Raw genomic sequence first — 21,728 nt, forward strand, 5'->3', positions numbered from 1 at the left:
TCTTGCAGTGTGTGTGTTGACTGATGAAACCAGTGTCTGTGGCTGACTGATACACCAGTGTAAATCACGCAGGTCTTGCAGTGTGTGTGTGTTGACTGATGAAACCAGTGTCTGTGGCTGACTGATACACTGTAAATCACGCAGGTCTTGCAGTGTGTGTGTGACTGATGAAACCAGTGTCTGTGGCTGACTGATACACTGTAAATCACGCAGGTCTTGCAGTGTGTGTGTTGACTGATGAAACCAGTGTCCGTGGCTGACTGATACACTGTAAATCACGCAGGTCTTGCAGTGTGTGTGTGAAACCAGTGACTGATGAAACCAGTGTCTGTGGCTGACTGATACACTGTAAATCACGCAGGTCTTGCAGTGTGTGTGTTGACTGATGAAACCAGTGTCTGTGGCTGACTGATACACTGTAAATCACGCAGGTCTTGCAGTGTGTGTGTTGACTGATGAAACCAGTGTCTGTGGCTGACTGATACACTGTAAATCACGCAGGTCTTGCAGTGTGTGTGTGTGTGACTGATGAAACCAGTGTCTGTGGCTGACTGATACACTGTAAATCACGCAGGTCTTGCAGTGTGTGTGTTGACTGATGAAACCAGTGTCTGTGGCTGACTGATACACTGTAAATCACGCAGGTCTTGCAGTGTGTGTGTAGACTGATGAAACCAGTGTCCGTGGCTGACTGATACACTGTAAATCACGCAGGTCTTGCAGTGTGTGTGTTGACTGATGAAACCAGTGTCTGTGGCTGACTGATACACTGTAAATCACGCAGGTCTTGCAGTGTGTGTGTTGACTGATGAAACCAGTGTCTGTGGCTGACTGATACACTGTAAATCACGCAGGTCTTGCAGTGTGTGTGTTGACTGATGAAACCAGTGTCTGTGGCTGACTGATACACTGTAAATCACGCAGGTCTTGCAGTGTGTGTGTTGACTGATGAAACCAGTGTCCGTGGCTGACTGATACACTCACGTAAATCACGCAGATACACTGTCTTTGCAGTGTGTGTGTTGACTGATGAAACCAGTGTCTGTGGCTGACTGATACACTGTAAATCACGCAGGTCTTGCAGTGTGTGTGTTGACTGATGAAACCAGTGTCTGTGGCTGACTGATACACTGTAAATCACGCAGGTCTTGCAGTGTGTGTTGACTGATGAAACCAGTGTCTGTGGCTGACTGATACACTGTAAATCACGCAGGTCTTGCAGTGTGTGTTGACTGATGAAACCAGTGTCCGTGGCTGACTGATACACTGTAAATCACGCAGGTCTTGCAGTGTGTGTGTGTTGACTGATGAAACCAGTGTCTGTGGCTGACTGATACACTGTAAATCACGCAGGTCTTGCAGTGTGTGTGTGACTGATGAAACCAGTGTCTGTGGCTGACTGATACACTGTAAATCACGCAGGTCTTGCAGTGTGTGTGTTGACTGATGAAACCAGTGTCCGTGGCTGACTGATACACTGTAAATCACGCAGGTCTTGCAGTGTGTGTGTTGACTGATGAAACCAGTGTCTGTGGCTGACTGATACACTGTAAATCACGCAGGTCTTGCAGTGTGTGTGTTGACTGATGAAACCAGTGTCTGTGGCTGACTGATACACTGTAAATCACGCGGGTCTTGCAGTGTGTGTGTTGACTGATGAAACCAGTGTCTGTGGCTGACTGATACACTGTAAATCACGCAGGTCTTGCAGTGTGTGTGTTGACTGATGAAACCAGTGTCCGTGGCTGACTGATACACTGTAAATCACGCAGGTCTTGCAGTGTGTGTGTTGACTGATGAAACCAGTGTCTGTGGCTGACTGATACACTGTAAATCACGCAGGTCTTGCAGTGTGTGTGTTGACCGTGTACAGTGGTAACCCTGCTAGGCGAGGGGATTCCCCGATCCCCTTTAATCAAACGGATTTAAGTCCCAGTGTAATCCTTGTGTTATGTGCAAACTTCCTCCTTTGTTTTAGTGTTGGGTTAACCCATCACCTGTGTATTCCCGTCTTATTTTTCTTTAACATTATACACGTCCATTAATTAAAGCGCCATATTGGAGCGCCATCTCCGTGATACGGCGTTTGGGTGGAGGTACAGTAACATCGATAAGCAGCAGTGCCGGCTGCTTTATTTTGATTAGAGGTAATATCACGCATGCGTTAGCACCGGGTTCACACACTCAGGGAAACAACCAGATTACCCAGCCGTATCACAGATCACGCAACACGACGACGCAGGAGTATCGGAAGGAAGACACCGCATAAAATCCTATCTTATCTGTTGATACCATACCAACTGGGTTTCGGTCCATTCACCTCAACGTTGAATTACGTCGAACACTGTTGAGGAAATTTTCAGTTTAAAATGAAAACAGAATGGAAAACAATATATTTACACAGAAGTTAATCGGAAAAACGAAATTCATCTTCATATTGATGATCTTTCACTTGGAGAGCATTCATGTGTGCGTGTGTGTACGAGCTCTGGGGATCCAACTGTATCCAACAAACTATGCGCTTACCGTGCACTATCAAGCCGTCTATTCATTCTCACTATTAACACACGTTTTTCATTTCAAAACAATTTGTTTTCCAACGCTGCCAAGAAAATATTCACACGTGTGTATGTGTGCGTACGCGTGTGTGTGTGTAAGACGAGTTCAGATATTTCTTCTTGTCAAATCTCCTTAATATGTGTATATTGTGCAGATATAAAGGAGATTGTGCCTGGGCACATTAGAACAAATGTCTAAATCACGACTATGATGCCGTATGAAACGAACGAATAACCATTTTTTGTTTCATTTCTAACCGTCAAACGTAGGTTTCCTTTGTACGTCATATCATGTATATCTCTTGTGGTTCCCTCCTGCTATATGACACTTCTAGTAATAGAACAAACTACTAAACTGGACATACCTGTTGACCTGAAAGGGTTCTGGCCAAGGGTTTTTTTCACAAATAAACACTGTAACCACAAACTCGCGTGTGTTTTGTCATCCTGTTTGCAGCAGCAATCACGCCTGGTAGAGTTTGTATAATTTTACGAGAGCTTCACTTGACTGCATGTCCGAAGCGCCTGTCATTGGTTGGTGTCAATCCCGTGGCTTGGTGAAAGGAGTGTGTGCGTTGATGTTGACACACAATAAACATATTCGTGTTACGTTTTGTTAAGTGACTAACATTGAGCAAGGCCGTTCTTTAAGCTAGTATACCCTATCATTTACAAAGTGCTGATATAAATGTTAATCCATGGCGCGTCCTAATTTTGGAGGCGCCGTGAACATTATTAAAAACAGGGTTGAAGACAGGGTTGTATATTTATATACTTTACCAGATCAAGTTTACTTAAAATCTAGTCATGATCTGCCAGGTGAAAGTGAAAAAACCCCAACACTTTTCGAATAAGCCACATAAGCTGGTGTATTTCATTATAACTTTAATGATAAATATTTTATCAGAATTAACCAATTTTACAAACTGATAATCTTTAGTGTCCTTTTTTTCAATGTAAAAATGGTATCTTAATGAACAAACTGACAGCCAATTTGTAAATTTTAAATGGATAACTTGAGTATGACAGATCTGTAAATCGTCACCATGGTAAATATAGAATTATAACATGCCCTGAAGGGAACAAAGTTCTGCTCTGTCTGCGGTCACCCACGGAATGTCAGGTGATGTGCAACGATTTTACCGTTACAGTTACTGGACCTTCACGGACTTCATATGTGCAGTGTGCTCTTGTATATGACCATATTCCACTTGAGATAAACCGCCTCCGTGGTGTAGTGGTTAGAGCGTTCGCCCGGAGAGCGGAAGGTCGCGGGTTCGATCCCCAGCCGCGTCATACCAAAAGACTAAAATGCCGGGCGCTCGGCATTAATGGGTGCAACAAGGACTGGTCTGCTCAGAGTCAGTATAATGTGTCTGAGTGGGGTATTCATGCCTAACTGTGGCAAGGTAGCTCAGTGAGCTAGCAATATAAAACCAGCTTAAGTCTAGGCTAGTACAAGCAGCCGCACATACACATACACACGCATGCATGTCGTCATATGAGCGAAATATTCTTACGTGCCATGTTAAACCCTATTTCACCTCACCTCTACCTCCACTTGCGCATTTGTTTTACAACGTATTCCGGAAGAGATATCTGTCGTGTGCGTTTGTTTTACAACGTATTCCGGAAGAGATATCTGTCATGTGCGTTTGTTTTACAACGTATTCCGGAAGAGATATCTGTCATGTGCGTTTGTTTTACAACGTATTCCGGAAGAGATATCTGTCGTGTGCGTTTGTTTTACAACGTATTCCGGAAGAGATATATCTGTCGTGCGTTTGTTTTACAACGTATTCCGGAAGAGATATCTGTCGTGTGCGTTTGTTTTACAACGTATTCCGGAAGAAATATCTGTCGTGTGCGTTTGTTTTACAACGTATTCCGGAAGAGATATCTGTCATGTGCGTTTGTTTTACAACGTATTCCGGAAGAGATATCTGTCGTGTGCGTTTGTTTTACAACGTATTCCGGAAGAGATATCTGTCATGTGCGTTTGTTTTACAAGGTATTCCAGGTTAGATATGTATGTTGTGCACCTTGATTAGTGTATATTCCAGGTGAGATATGTGCCGTGTGCGTTTGTTTTACAAGGTATTCCAGGTGAGATATGTATGTTGTGCACCTTGATTAGTGTATGTTCCAGGTGAAATATGTGCCGTGTGCGTTTGTTTTACAAGGTATTCCAGGTGAGATATGTATGTTGTGCACCTTGATTAGTGTTTATTCCAGGTGAGATATGTGCCGTGTGCGTTTGTTTTACAAGGTATTCCAGGTGAGATATGTATGTTGTGCACCTTGATTAGTGTTTATTCCAGGTGAGATATGTGCCGTGTGCGTTTGTTTTACAACGGTATTCCAGGTGAGATATGTATGTTGTGCACCTTGATTAGTGTATATTCCAGGTGAGATATGTGCCGTGTGCGTTTGTTTTACAAACGTATTCCAGGTGAGATATGTATGTTGTGCACCTTGATTAGTGTATATTCCAGGTGAGATATGTGCCGTGTGCGTTTGTTTTACAAGGTATTCCAGGTGAGATATGTATGTTGTGCACCTTGATTAGTGTTTATTCCAGGTGAGATATGTGCCGTGTGCGTTTGTTTTACAAGGTATTCCAGGTGAGATATGTATGTTGTGCACCTTGATTAGTGTATATTCCAGGTGAGATATGTGCCGTGTGCGTTTGTTTTACAAGGTATTCCAGGTGAGATATGTATGTTGTGCACCTTGATTAGTGTATATTCCAGGTGAGATATGTGCCGTGTGCGTTTGTTTTACAAGGTATTCCAGGTGAGATATGTATGTTGTGCACCTTGATTAGTGTATGTTCCAGGTGAGATATGTGCCGTGTGCGTTTGTTTTACAAGGTATTCCAGGTGAGATATGTATGTTGTGCACCTTGATTAGTGTATATTCCAGGTGAGGCAAGGAAGTGGTCCTCTGTCTTTGTGACTGTTTGTATTGCTGTGAAGCAAGGACTGAGAACAAACAACATAACCGGACTGGAAGTTTATTCCTTTATAATAGTCAATATTATTTCAAACATTTATTCAATCAATAAATTATTTTCGTAAACATAGCAACAAATTCCATCAAACTTGTAAGAATATCATCTAATAGGGCGAACCAGTACACTCTGAATTCAGACAAAAACAACTACTGGAGATCGATAGTCACCTGGTTCCCACCTGTCGCAGAGTAGCCGAATTCTCTGAAAGTCCTAACTAGCATGTCCTTGTTTGAAGCTGAACTGCCTTAATCCTGCCATATTTGATACACAGTTTAAAGGTGATATCCTCATGTCGTATATAAGTGTTATTTCATATAACATAACACTTGTATAAGTCTGCTGTAGGTGTTATAACGTCATTACCTGAACGTCTGTTTATGTCATCTCTGTTGTGCATATGCATCTCATTTATTGTTTTTATGCGTATTTTATCACATATTATTATAAGGAATCCCTTCTTGGTAATAAAGTTGCATCACAGAACTGTAGGCCTGTACTCACGTACAGCTACAAAAGTCAACAAATGTGCTGAACTTGTACTTGTTATTACGTCATAGATGAGTATAGGGATACCTTATGTGTTATAAATATACTCTTATACATGTTGTATCGTCATTCATTGGTCCTGGAATGCGAGGCTTGTTATAACATACATGGGGACATGGTTTCATGCTTGGGTTCATGTCTTCGTCACGTGGGTTACTAGAACTAGGCCAGCAAAATCTGTGGGCTGTTGTACATAGGCATAAAGGAACGTTTCACAATCAGTTATAATGATAGTTCCGGTTCTAGCAGCCATATATAGTGTGGCTGACATTGTGGAGGGAACCAGGCGAGTGGCGTCGCCAGCAGGGGAGGAGTCAACACACTCTGCACAAGACTGCCCTCCTTACGTAACTGGGTGTAGACAACTATAAGGTTATGGGAACGCTATCAAAATTTGCATATTGTTTCTTGAAAACAGTTAATGACGTTGACATTTAGTGTATTGCATCAGAAACGTTAAGTGGAGTTACAACAGCAGCTGCTGATGACCATACACAAGCAACGTAAACCACTGCACACCACCTGAAAGGAAACAAGAATGCCGCATGGCTAGTCTTCAACCAAAGCCAATAGTGCGATATGTATACCCTGTACCACCCTTACTCCTTACCATCCACCCCTTGCTGTGTGATCCAGTATCCTGGACCACCTTAACATCTTCCCACCCAACTCCATCCTATATGATATAACATCCTTTATCACTGTAACAATGGGTGACATAGTCCATAGATACTTGATTTCGCAGACTTTACTCGGAGCGCGTACAGAGATGGGGGGGAATTCTAATAAGCGTCGCACTGGATTAGATGAACAGGCATAGATGAGAGTGACTGGCACAGATGGAACGGGGGACAATCGGACTGAGACGGTGTGCGTGTGAGGTGTGGGTGGGTGTGGGGTGTTGATCAATTAGAGAGAGAGGGGGGGGAGGGGGGTTAGCGATAGTTGTTAGGTGAGATGGAAAGGGGTGAGTTGGAGAAGCTGAGAAAGTACATGTAGTAGGAGCAGCTGGCATTTTTGGTGAGGTGTGTTGTGATTAAAGAAATTTGGATGTAAACAAACGCAAACAGTAGCAGAGCGTTCTCCCCAGTGCCGTCACAGAAGGATGTGTCGTGGGTACTGGTCGACGAGGTATTAGAGTATAATACCGGGCAAACACATTATCAACCATAGTCGCAATGTCTAGATTTACAACACAAAATATTTTAAAAAGCACAAGAATGATGACAAATGAATCGGTCACAATATGATTTGAAGCACATATCTACTCTATTACAACACGGCTAACCCCGCTCACTCAGCTGCATCATCACATCAGAAGGCATTGTCATAGAAAGAAGGACATCTTCTGGATTAAAAAGTGCCAAGGGGAGACAACCCTCATGTCTTTTGCACTAACCATAGAATTTCAAGGACCTTTATTTATTAAGTGCATATTTGTGACAGCCAGGCAGTTAGGTGTGTATAAATACATATGCCATTCAGAGTTGTAGAGATGGGTACCTGTATTAGAATCATTGGTAACTAGCATATTGTATACATCCAACTTCCGGTGACTGGCGGACGGCGGCCGAGGTTATACACCATTGCTAACATTTCCGGCTCTTCTGAAAGACATTTACGATAACAATCATTGTAACTACAAACAGAAATAAACTAGATCTACTTGATGCAGACGGATGTGTGTTCTCAACGCTGGTAATTAACCAGGGTTTTGAAAGCATCTAACAGAGTTCTATGTGACAAATCTTCAACCCCAGCAAGTTTGTTCCAAGACGTTCAAGACGGTGGGTGTCTGGAAGCTACAGGTCTATTGGTTAATGGTGACATGAACTAACCACTAACAATGTTGGAGAATCACGCATGGCAATCATTACATTTACATCTCTTTAGAAGATCACGTCCGGTGAACCCTGAACAAAATTCATCACCAAAATGAATGATGGTGTTCTCGAGCCCATCAGATGTCAGCTACCCAAACCAATCCGGTTTTATTTCTTTACACCTCGATTTGGAAGTTTCGACACTAGCAAAAGTAACCGCAACAAAATACAAACATACACTGGAAAGGCATGAGTGTATATACCATGGCGCTCAGAAACGACAGAATGTATAAATATCTACAACACAATGGCGCAGATTTACTTTTGCGCATTCGGAACTCCCCGACTGTCATCATTTTCGATATAAAGAAATGCTTGTCAAAACTATTCACCCACTCGTATTAATAATATAGAAGCCTCGATATTGATTGGTTGATTAGAAAGTTCACCTGACGTGACCTCCGCCCCACCCTACCCAATCAGCCATATTGCAACGACTTCACAACCCTTCAGTATCACGCTTCCGCATTCAATACATTCGCATCTGGCTGCATCAAGGTATACGGTGCTATATGCATGTACACAGGTGTAGCTCTACTCACACTTCGTAATATAGCTCTTGAATTAGCTCAGATATAATGACGTACTCTCGAGTGATGCGTGTGGCTACAAACAGTTCATGATAATGACTGTACACACTATATACACACACTCTTGGCGTATATGGCTCAGTCTAAAGTTGGTGTATATAGCTATACTGACAGTTGATGTATTGGTTGTCTTCGCGTTTGGTGTATATAGTTATACACACAATATATGGCTATACACACACTTGGTTATATGGCTATATACACCGTGGGTGTATATGACTATGTTCCCAGCTGGTCTATGTAGCAATACCTTTGCCGGTGTACATGAATATACACATACTTTATATAACTGTCTGTACAGAGGAGAGGGGAAGTCTTTATAGCAGAGGCACGATGCTCGCTGAGCACCTCTCTCAGACTGGTATTGGTACTTGCCATGACTTTAGCTGATGAAAGAACAACGTGATGATAACTACATACTTGTGTTTGGAATTAATTAATCTAATCGGTGCTATTGCAAGCTGTGTATTGCCAAACTTTATTGTGGAGCCACCCTGGCATATGTAATGGTTAGAACTCACCCGCGGGTGCAAATCTGTTAGTTTTATTTCTGAAAGGGCTAGAGTTTGTATTGAACACAATGCAAGTTAAAGACTTTTTGTGGCTATATTCAAATCCGCAATTCGTCAAAATAACCACTTAACCACACACAAACAAAAAGGTGTTGTCTACCTATCTTTTTACACATTGGTATTGTATATCCATGGAGCCGGGGGTGGGAACCTAGAGGAAGATGGCATGAGAAGAAACATGCTGAGATTCTCAAAACGAGGCTATTATCTAACGTAATTGAAAGCCACGGTAAGCTAACATTGGCCCTCCCTGAATTAGGGATCGCAATGTTAAAACACTGGAAAGTTTAAAACACACCTGTGTTGCTGAGGGTCGAACACAACGGACCACACCTGAATGCTAAAGGTTAACACACGTAACAAATACACATACAGCAAACAGCAAAGCTGAAATAAAGCTTCGTTCATTATCATATCATACAACGCAGATTACTGTTAGTCAAAGAAAGGGTAGCTATATGAGTGGAAGGTCACGATGGGCTCTCAGAACAGCTTCAGTTACATGCACATTGACATCTCACGAAGTAACTAGAAAGAAAAAAATAAATCATATTGGTGCCGTCAGCATGTATATATATCCGTGGTCGTGGTCGACTGCACGGTACAGTATAATATCCCTGCCATTCTCAATAACAACGCAGCTCAAGGAATCCACCACCACAACGTCCGGACACATTCGTTGAAGGTCAAGGCCGATAATGTGTGTAGCGAAACCTAGCAGGAGCTGCTGGCGACAGGGGATGCCGAGAATTCACTACTAAAGCTGTCCCCTGTAAATACATTGTTAACTTTTATATTGTGGCCACACGGACACCTTGACCACATGTGCTCCCATTGGGAAACTATGACGTCATGTACTCGCGCAGGAACAATATGACGTCATGTGCCCACTCTGGACATCGTGACGAGTGACGACATGTGCCCGGGGATGTGTAGTGCCCGCACTACAGAACTCAACATCTTGGCGCCCTTAATCTCACGACAGCATAAATATCGACATGTTGCTTGTGTGCCTGGAGTAACTAGGTACTTCAGAAAGAGTCCTATACACCCGGTAGCAATACCCAGGGGAAGGCGAGGTGACCGAGTGACCGTGAGTGCCCCTCGGTATCACACATCGCCTTCTAGTACACCTCCACATCAGGAACACGATGTCCACCTCGTCTCACTGTCAGACCTTGGTGTCGTCCTCCTCAGGACCCGACCTCTTCCTGGAAGCACGATTGGACGACACAGCGTTAGTCTGACCATGAGCGTTAGGAATGGCGTTTGACTGGGGCCTCGGTGCTGGCTTTAGGCACTGAGCCAAGTTGACAATTTCGCCCTGAATGTTGGCCAAAGCCTGCACCACATTGCACAAAGCCTTTTGGTTCTCCGTCATCAACTTGCGTATGAACTCTACATCGTCCTGGAGACGGTTGTTCTCCTTGCTGTTCGCCTGTAGGTGCTGGAGCCGCACATCAAGGAGCTTCTGTGACCTCTGGATAGCGTCCAGCTGGGGGATAGCCAGGGTCGTTGTTGTCATGGGAACGTTGGCCATGGACGTTCGCCGGTTGTGATGGCTCCTGTTACTGCTCTTCCTCTTTGACACGGCGGTGGCCCGACCTGCAACAGTGACGGCAGTTACTACTTTACTAGTTTCCGGACACGAACGACACTGTCGTTGGTGGCTACTATATTGAACGCGGACGACACTGCTCACGATGACTATTTATACAACCAATAGACTGTTCACGGTAACTATCTTATTAACATAAACGACACAGTCGATCGACGGTGACTGCTTGACCGAAGGTGTATGCCAATGTTGTATAGGACCACATGTACATGTTAAGAACAGGCTGTGGAGCCCTACACATGAAGGAACCTCATTTCTAAAGGCGGTGATAATAGCTGGAAGCCGAAGACTGGTTAGGATAATATCAAATAGACGGTACGTCACTGAGTGTCTGCATACTGTGAAGTAGCGGCGTCCACGCCAGATAGAACTCTCACCGTCAGATTTAGAGTTATCCTCCCCTTCCTCCTCGGGTATAGGGGGCGTGGCGAAGGGTATCCGGCTAGGCGTATCGGTCGGTATTGGCGGCGGGGGCACTTCTGGGGCTTCTATGAACTCCACCTCCTCCGCTCGTATGTTACCCATGTCTTTTAGTGCTGCTGGTTAATACAAGGTAAACACAACTAAATGGAGCAGAAGTTTGCAATGGCACATTGTCGTCAACACACGTGAAATGGAATAATGAGGTATCGGATTGATGAGGATGTCAACGTGGTGTTCGACAGGGATGTGCAGAAATGTCTTACGATTCTGTTACCACAGAACTTGCTGGGTACCAAGAACACAACCTTGTGTTTATGTCTGTGGTTGGAGTGAGTTTTGTAATAAATATTTTACCTGCCAATTTAAAAGAATGCAGAGTTATACTTTGACTTTTCAAGAATGGGCATAAGCTATCGAGATATGAACCATGAAAGGATGTACATGTAATGGATTACATTCTGTTTACTGGAATCTTGGCTCAACGCAAGCTTACATAGCAAGCAAAACATAACATATATGGGTGCAAGCTTCCGGCAGATATAGATTCCATTGAGCTCATTGTATAGTCCAGCCAATAGTGACGTATACCCGACACGGGTTCTTCTCATGTCAAGTGAAACTTAGACAGTATTCAAGCATTCATCATTGTATCATTGTATCATTGTATCATTCAAACAATGTTATTCAAGCAGCCTTTATTGAAATGCTCTATTTCCTCAAACACATTTGTATGTATTTAACAGATACATCCGCACACACAGACACACGTGCGCTACCCCACACAATCTTGGTGACAACCGGCTACTGGTGTCTTTGGTCAATACCAACCCTATACGTACCAGTTTCATCTTTAGCTCTCTCCAGCTTGAAGAGGTATCTCTTTACCAGCCTATGCATGATGTCTATATATGACGTCTCATCAGGCTTTAGTTCCAGCGTTTTGCAAACGGTCTCGCGACGTTTCTGTAAGTGCAAGAAAGGAAGTGTTAGAAGCGTCGTAAAATCATCACGCCAAGCCTGATTCGTCCGCATCCTTCACTGTGTACTCAATAACTGCTATTAACTTGATTAATAATTATGGCTTATGCCAACATTGACGATCACTAGATAAATATACTACATTTTCTATGTTAAAAAGACGTATCACTGTCCCCGCTGGTCAGGTGCACTACAATTTCTTTGTGTAGGTGATGTCGTGACGCGATGACGTATTGCTGCCCCCACTAGGTAGATGTTTCCACGGCGCCACGTGTATCTCAATGTAGCGCCTATGAAACACCTCTCCAGTAGGGGAGTGCTCAATGTGGAGATCTCAGCTGTTCTCCTAGACTAAGGCTTAGTCTCTGAATATATATAATTTTGATAGTAACAAAAAAGACCATTTATATTGAAAAGGAGCCCTAGGGAGACCAGAGATTCAGAACCTGAGGAAATCTAGACTTGCTTTATTTAGGGCTTTAGCACTGCAGAGAGGGCTTGGCAGTAGGGAAATTAATGTGGTTCAGGGACTGTGAGACAGACTACTGTTCTCCGAACGTAGGCTGTCCCTGAGCAGTGCGTTGAGTGTGTCACACGCTTGTTTCAGCACTATTTTCTTATGAGAGATGGAAACTACTTAATGTCAGGGTGAAGTACATGCTCATCTTATGTCAGTATTATATACGACAAGTAACTGAGGTGCCTCCCCGTTGTATTCCCAATTAGCTGGAGCGTTGAAGGCACACTCCCGTCTATCAATTTGTAATTTTGATTTTCCCAGGCTCCTTTTCCTAATGTTTCGGGGTTTTAAACAATTGCTGAAAAGGTTAAAATACATTAGAAGTTGAAGCGTACACTATTTAAAAATCCTGTCACAAACCAAAACACATAGTTGTAAGGAATAATATTATTAAGCTAGAATATTATTACACTTACCTTAAGAAACGTCTGCTTTCTATTCTTTTCATATTCTAGGAATCCGTTTTTGCTATGTTTTATCAAGTCTTTAAAGAATATATACACATAGTAGAAGGACTTGGGGGTGGGGATCATGTTGAAGGGGACCGGCAGGGTGCTGCCCTCGTCCATGTAGTTCAGCCACAGCTTCGTTCGGGCAAACTTCCACTCCACGTCGCAGTCAGTCTGAAACACGTGAGGGTTTGGTTTAACGCCGCTTGGGTCACTATTAGGTATATCACGACACGGCAGTGTGATGTTGGACAAAAATTGGAGACGTTTTGACAGTTCAGGAAGTTCACGAGTAAGGGTATGGTGATGATTCAAACGCAATCCAATTTTCCGACCACCATGTTCAAATCGAAGTTTACCTGCAGAACTCAAACCCTAGCCAGATTTATTCTACCGAAGTTTCCCTTAAGAACACATTCCCAGGACGTTATTTACTACCCAATATTTCCATTAATACACTAATCCACAGAACCCTGTTTTTACCCGAAACTTCAACAAGGAATATAAAGTATAGAAACTTTCTGGAATACCCCATATGCCTCGTACATTAGACTTCATGGTAAAAGTTCCTGCTGACACCCTTCCCGATTATCCTTATGGGACCCAATCCTTGAACGCTTTTCTTTAAAGCGTCATGGTTAACATTACAAACAACGCAAACCTACCTGAATGTCTTCGAAGGAGTGGCTCATCATAGCGATGAGCATGTTAATGAGGACGATGATGATGACGACGTGGTAGATGCCGAATAGGTACATCCCGACACTCTCAACGATGGACGTGCTGCTGTCCTGATTCGACGACCCGTACAAGGTGGACTTGAACACTGAAACATCATTAAGTCATCGTCAGCGGTTAGGATAACGTTCATGTTGGTCACTTATAACGCTGAGTTACATCAGAAACTAGAACGCTGCAGTTGAACACAATGAACAGAAAATTTCGCTTTATTCTCTATGGTCATTATTCGAGATTGGGTTCAATTGTATTGACACATTAGTATTTAATTGGCAACGATATAACGCGCCACACTCCTGAGTGTCCGCCACCTCTGTGATCCAAATGTTCCATTAGAACCATTATTACATTAATACACCTTACCTGGGACCTGTTCCATTCATAAGTAACTATACCCGTGGAAGGTAATATCATTGCCCGGGAAACACATATGTAGAGTTCACCGTGAGATAGTTCTGATATCATGCCGACCAATACACACCTACCTTTAACAAGGCGACAACAATTATATTTCGAAATTGAAAACATGTGCAGTTAATACTGTAACGGGATATTCTTGGCCAGCACATATCTACCTACCAGTAACACTGCACGGTGTCACGAGGCTCTACGACTGGGCACTACGTACGTGTGACCCTTTCGTAATGTTGCATTCTACGTACCCTGTGGATATGTAACACCAGAAGAAAACCAGTACGTACTAACTGTTGAAGAACTGACGTCACGGGCAACCAAACCTCGATAAGATGTTATCTAAATTACACTACAAGTTAAGCTATACGTACCAACGGTTGATAAAGTGGCACCAGAGGCAAAGCAATACGTAACTATGGTCGGTAAAGTAGCACCACAGGTAAAGAAATACGTACTTACGGTTGATAAAGTGACATCCCAGGTTAAGCAATACGTACCTACGGTTGATAATGTGTCCCCACAAGTCATGCAACACAAGTCACGCAATACGTAACGATGCACACGCATGCAACACTATGGACCTACCAATACACACCTACCGTAGATAAAGTGGTACGACAGGTATACCAATAGGTACCTGAGTCCATAAAAGAGGCACCCTAGGCCAACCAATACGTACCTACCTGGGACAAAGTGGCCTGAACCCATTAATGTCTGTATCACGACACTGACCCTCCACATATAAGACAACAGCCAAGTTAACTATTTACACATACACAGAGTAAAAAGTAAGTATAAATGCAACTGAAATAAAAATCTCAAAGAAAGTAAAACAGTATTGTGAAACAGCCACGAGGACGAAAGGTGACAAGCAACGGACAGTGAGAAAAGACAACAAAACTGAGACACTTTTACACAAAAGACAAGACATCATTAGACAATAAGACGCGCCTGACAACACGATACATTCTGGCAACAAACTGCATTCTGGCAACATGAACCACACTCACAACAGGCACTCGGACAACAAAGTACGCTCAGACCAACACGAGGCGCTCTCACAAACACGGACGCTTTAACGACATGAGGCACTCTGGCAACAAGACTGGACGCAGACCAGCACGGGATACTGCTGCAGGATGGGACAATGATTGACCACAGACACAAGAAGGGTGAGCTCCAGTACCCTGGATAGACCTCTTGCCGACATGGTCAACAAGTATTTGCTAGAAGTGTTGATGTTGCTTGTTGACAGCATCAGGAACCACCTCGAAGAGTTGCTGATACATTATGATGAAGAAGTTGTTATCCATGCCTGTTTCGTCACGTTTATATAGCGCGGTATTAGTTATGTCAGTGTACTTCATAAGATGTACTATCAATTTACCTGAAGGTGACCACATGATACATCTATGAATATAGGTGCACACTTGATACTTACTATGAATATCATATAAATATATCCTATACAACGTTTAACTATATGAATATATTCTACATGATGTATAAAAAACATATAACACCGTCTTAAATATTCTTACTTATCTCAGAAGCGCTATTCTATGTCTCTTATGAAATATGCCTAATATTCAATACCCAATACAATATGTGAACATAATATACCCCATACAATAAGTGGACATAACATACCCCATACAATAAGTAGACATAACATACCCAATACAATAGTGGATATATTATACCCTATACAATAAGTGGACATAATATGCCCTGTACAATAAGTGGACATAATATACCCCCAACACAATAAGTGGATATAATATACCCTATACTATAAGTGGACATAATATATCCTATACAATGGTGCATATAATATACCTATACAATAAGTGGACATAATATACCCAACACAATAAGTAAACATAATATACCCCATACAATAAGTAGACATAACATACCCAATACAATAGTGGATATATTATACCCTATACAATAAGTGGACATAATATGCCCTGTACAATAAGTGGACATAATATACCCCCAACACAATAAGTGGATATAATATACCCTATACTATAAGTGGACATAATATATCCTATACAATGGTGCATATAATATACCTGTACAATAAGTGGACATAATATACCTTGTACAATAAGTGGCCACAATGTACCCTATACAATAAGTGGACATAATATACCCTATACAATAAGTGGACATAATATACCCAACACAATAAGTGGATATAATATACCCTATACAATAAGTGGACATAATATACACTATACAATAAGTGGATATAATAAACACTATACAATAAGTGGACATAATATACCCTATACAATAAGTGGACATAATGTACCCTATACAATAGTGGATATAATATACCTCATACAATAAGTGGACATAATATACCCTATACAATAAGTGGACATAATATACCCTACACAATAAGTGGACATAATATACCCTTTACAATAAGTGGACATAATATATCCTTTTGCAATAAGTGGACATAATATACCCTATACAATAAGTGGACATAATATATCCTTTACAATATGTGGACATAATAGGCAATCTATAGTAACCCTCTATCTTATACTATAAACATTAAACAACATATTCTAGACGGCAGAGAGTCAGGGATATTGTTGTACATATATAGCTTTTTGCATATATTATCATAGATTTGTGGTATATGTTATCATAGATATTGTGGCATACATTACCATGAATCTTGTTCTTTGATATTATAATTGATATTATTTAGATTGCCGTGGGTCTTCTCGTTTATATGTTTACAGATATTGTGGCATATGTTATCATAGATATTGTTCTTCATATTATCATAGATATTGTTCTGCATATTATCATAGATATTGTTCTGCATATTATCATAGATATATTGCTGTATATATTATCAGATATATTGTTGTATATATTGCTATGGATCTTATATATATTTTCATGGATATTGTACATATTATCATATATATTGTGGTATATATTGTCATAGATATTGTTGTAAAACTTTGGATAGGTTTTGGACATATTATCATAGATATTGTTCTGCATATTATCGTAGATATTGTTGTATATATTATCATATATATTGTTGTATATATTGCTATGGATCTTATATATATTTTCATGGATATTGTACATATTATCATAGATATTGTGGTATATATTGTCATAGATATTGTTGTACATCTTTTGATAGTTTTTTGGGCATATTATCATAGATATTGTCGTATATATATTCATTCATCTTGTTGGATATTTTGTAATAGATGTTGTGTTATATATAATTTAACAGATATTTTGTTTCTACATATTATCATTAATGTTGTATATATTGTCATTGGTATTATTGTATGTACGAGTATTGTCAAAGATATTGTAATAACTGTGACAAATAATGTCATAAATATTGTCATATGGAATCATAGCCGTAGACTGATAACATGTTCATATCAAAGTCCAGTTATACTCGTCATCATATCACTGTTCCAGTCTGTCTATATAATCAATGTATTGATCATGCAATCATATCGTAATGGATCTTGAGAGTGTATATCCAGTCACACATATTATTTATAGCCATAGTTACACCCATAGCCACAAACATGGTATAGTCATACTCTTGGTCGTATCAATAGCCATAACCGTGGTCAAGTCATACACGTGGTTGTACCAATAGCAATAACCGTGGTCTAGTCATACTCTTGGTCGTATCAATAGCCATAACCGTGGTCAAGTCATACACGTGGTTGTACCAAAAGCCATAACCGTGGTCTAGTCATACTCGTGGTTGTACCGATAGCAATAACCGTGGTCTAGTCATACTCGTGGTTGTACCAATAGCCATAGCCGTGGTCTAGTCATACTCGTGGTTGTACCAATAGCCATAACCGTGGTCTAGTCATACTCTTGGTTGTACCAATAGCCATAACCGTGCCAGTATACCGTGGTCTAGTCATACACGTGGTTGGTTTGTGCCAATATAGCCATAGCAGGTACCAATAAGTCATACTAGTCATACTCTTGGTTGTACCAATAGCCATAGCCGTGGTCTAGTCATACTCGTGGTTGTACCAATAGCCATAGCCGTGGTCTAGTCATACTCGTGGTTGTACCGATAGCAATAACCGTGGTCTAGTCATACTCATGGTCGTATCAATAGCAATAACCGTGGTCTAGTCATACTCATGGTCGTATCAATAGCAATAACCGTGGTCTAGTCATACTCATGGTCGTATCAATAGCAATAACCGTGGTCTAGTCATACTCATGGTTGTACCAATAACCATAGCCGTGGTCTAGTCATACTCATGGTCGTATCAATAGCCATAACCGTGGTCTAGTGATACTCGTGGTTGTACCGATAGCAATAACCGTGGTCTAGTCATACTCATGGTCGTACCAATAGCCATAGCCGTGGTCTAGTCATACACGTGGTTGTACCAATAGCCATAGCCGTGGTCTAGTCATACTCGTGGTTGTACCGATAGCAATAACCGTGGTCTAGTCATACTCTAGGTTGTACCGATAGCCATAGCCGTGGTCTAGTTATACTCGTGGTCGTATTAATAGCCATAACCGTGGTCTAGTCATACTCTAGGTTGTACCGATAGCAATAACCGTGGTCTAGTCATACTCATGGTTGTACCAATAGCAATAACCGTTGTCTAGTCATACTCTTGGTCGTATTAATAGCCATAACCGTTGTCTAGTCATACTCGTGGTTGTACCAATAGCCATAACTGTGGTCTAGTCATACTCGTGGTTGTACCAATAGCCATAACTGTGGTCTAGTCATACTCGTGGTTGTACCAATAGCCATAACTGTGGTCTAGTCATACTCTAGGTTGTACTGGATATCTTCCAGATCATGCGTCGGTATCTGATGACTGTGTAGTGAGGGTGTAAACAGTTGAAGAATGCGATCTATAATCAGATTCTATAATCAGTGAAGACATCCATAGTCTTTATTAGTACCCTATTGCCCTGTTTGCTATACCCGTCTCGAATCTAAACTCATTGCGCTTCTACCCATGTTTGCTGTCACTGGCTGTCCAGTATCTGCAGATTATATAACATGGGTCAAGACTGCTTGTAAAATAGTCATTACATATAACATATTCTGTTTCAGAACTTTATAGGACTTAAACAACATTGAACAAAAATGCAGTGATGTTAGAATTAATAATATATAAATTTTCCTTCTTTTTAACACGTTGCACAAGATAAAGGTATTTTGGATATACTTCTTACGCAAATAGTGGGGCAGTCATAATGATTATAATAATGGCGACATACGTCATCAAACTGGTGACGTCGTTGATGGAGTCACAGAACAATTGCTACAGAACACAGCTCCCTCTAGCGGCAACACTGGACGCATGCACATTCAGCAAGCATGTGAAACAACACTATCTATAGTTACACTAGCTGCCGTCGCCTCTAGAAGCTAGGACACACATGCCAAGTACCTGGAGGCGTGTTCGGGTCTCGTTTGCTGCCGTCGGTACAGTATATGTCGCCACGCTCACTGTCTAGAACTTGACATTTTTTGACTGCAAAGACGAGGTTAGGACGACTGAAAGTGACATCCCTGCAGCTGATCGCCTCAGAAGACATCAGAACGCACACGCATACACACCCACATACGCAGCCACACGCAGGCAGGGCTGCTTGCTTTAGTGGCTAAGAGCAAGAAAGGGTAAGCCACTCTAGTGCATGAACATTGTGTTATACGGTGTAGACGGATGGTGTTAGGTCACGCTGTAGAGACCCAACTGGAACGCCAATACACATGGTGAACAAAGGGTAAATAGCAATAAGACGTTATAACACACGCCTACCTCCGCCTCCTCCCTTGCCGACGCCCACAACACTGGAGACATAGCCTGAAAGAGGAGATTACATCTATCTACGTTCTACAACACACTGCATGGACTTGAAAACCTTGCTGAGGTCTCCGGAGTGTGCCAGTCTGTCACCCAATCTTTGTCACAGCATACAGTATTTAGTCCGCCGTAGTCCACTCACTGATCTCAGGTCTGAGGTCTTCGTGTGACTGCCCAGAGTCACTTGAATAAAGCGATCTTTACGTCATTGATGAAGTAGTACAAACACTTGTCACGTGGTTAGACAGTCGTAGTGTTAGGACCGTTTGGTAAACCAGGCCTTCGGTTCGCACAAGCACCTTTAGTGATGGTAGTTTGTCAATATACAGTGGAAGCTGTCAAAACCGGCAGCTGTCCAATCCGGCAAGTTGTCAACAGTGGCCTAAATTTCAGTCCCGTCCGTGGCTAGTGCATTTATCATCATTTAAAAGCTCTGGACGTACTTTCATCAAGACTACAACAGTATCTTCTAGACACCTGGGCAGGGTCAGGTGTTGGGATACGTGAAATAGAATCAATTCCGTGATAGTCTGACAAATGTTACTCGTGGTTCAAATTACTAAAATAGAAGCGAAAACACCGTGTAGGCATAAAATCTACCTCTCGTGGAATCATCCTACACATTTGTCCCATGTATGTGCAGTCATTTATATGTTTCATCCAGCGTTCTTCGTACAGCTACACACGATTCCGTCGCTATAATCTGTTCATACTGGTAGATAGCCATAAACCCGGAAGTTCAAAGCATGCAGTACCGTATCAGTGTCAAAGGTCACACTCTGTTTAAGAATACTGCATACTGTTCTCGCGTTCAGGTCGCGAAGTAGTTTGGAATATTTAGCTTTGCACAAGCGCATAGGCCACGTTATTACGTAGTAAGGAATATTCAATGAGCTATATATGCTGTAAAGACGTATATACATACATGGCGCTATACCATACACTGGGAAGCCTGATATGGAAGTTCTTCTGTCACTACAAGCTGCCTCTTGTTTCAGTTCCATTATTTAAGGAGCAGAAGAGCAGGAAAGCGCTCATTATTCAATCTTATTCGCAAGAACATTTCATTATTTAGCTCCGATAGTGAATTTCTTTTACAAAGACATGTCGGTAGTGATTCTATTTCCGTAATAAACCTCATGTTATCAACCTTACCAAGGAATGGATGTATGTTGTCATGTCCCTGAAAATGCATACAACAGAAACAATGTGAATATTCAGCAATTGAGAATTCTGGCATACGGGGGAGAGTGGGTTTGTTTTAACGTCGAGCGCTGTGACCAGTATTTCAGATACATCACAACGTGTCAGCTTGTGAGGAAACCAAGGTTCAAATGATTCGGAAGCTAGGTATTGAACGATCCCACGACTAGCAAATCCTCCCGAGACTAAGGGGAATAACTTCCCTCTGATGCTTGCGGCCCACTTGGTACTTTCTGTCCTCAAATCTGATACAAACGTCAAAATTGTAAATCATTTTGTGCTACACTACCCTGAATGTTACAGAAAGTGGATGAATTTGTTATTTCAAACAGCCTACAGCAGCC

General features: G+C 41.8%; 1 protein-coding gene across 1 annotated transcript in view; it reads right to left on the minus strand.

Annotated features, from left to right (window-relative positions):
- Positions 1-5,558: 5,558 nt before the first annotated feature.
- LOC124290248 (short transient receptor potential channel 3-like) overlaps positions 5,559-21,728 on the minus strand; it is a 124,156-nt gene continuing 107,986 nt past the window's right edge. The window contains exons 11-16 of the mRNA XM_046726959.1: positions 20,137-20,181; positions 13,819-13,979; positions 13,121-13,327; positions 12,046-12,169; positions 11,161-11,322; positions 5,559-10,770 (exon numbers count right to left, since the gene is read on the minus strand). Coding sequence (XP_046582915.1) covers positions 10,337-10,770; positions 11,161-11,322; positions 12,046-12,169; positions 13,121-13,327; positions 13,819-13,979; positions 20,137-20,181 — 1,133 coding nt within the window. The 3' untranslated portion in view covers positions 5,559-10,336. The remainder of the gene's footprint in view (positions 10,771-11,160; positions 11,323-12,045; positions 12,170-13,120; positions 13,328-13,818; positions 13,980-20,136; positions 20,182-21,728) is intronic.

The sequence above is a fragment of the Haliotis rubra genome, unplaced genomic scaffold, assembly GCF_003918875.1.
Source record: "Haliotis rubra isolate DU_JTF1 unplaced genomic scaffold, ASM391887v1 Scf46, whole genome shotgun sequence".
Lineage (NCBI taxonomy): Eukaryota > Metazoa > Mollusca > Gastropoda > Lepetellida > Haliotidae > Haliotis > Haliotis rubra.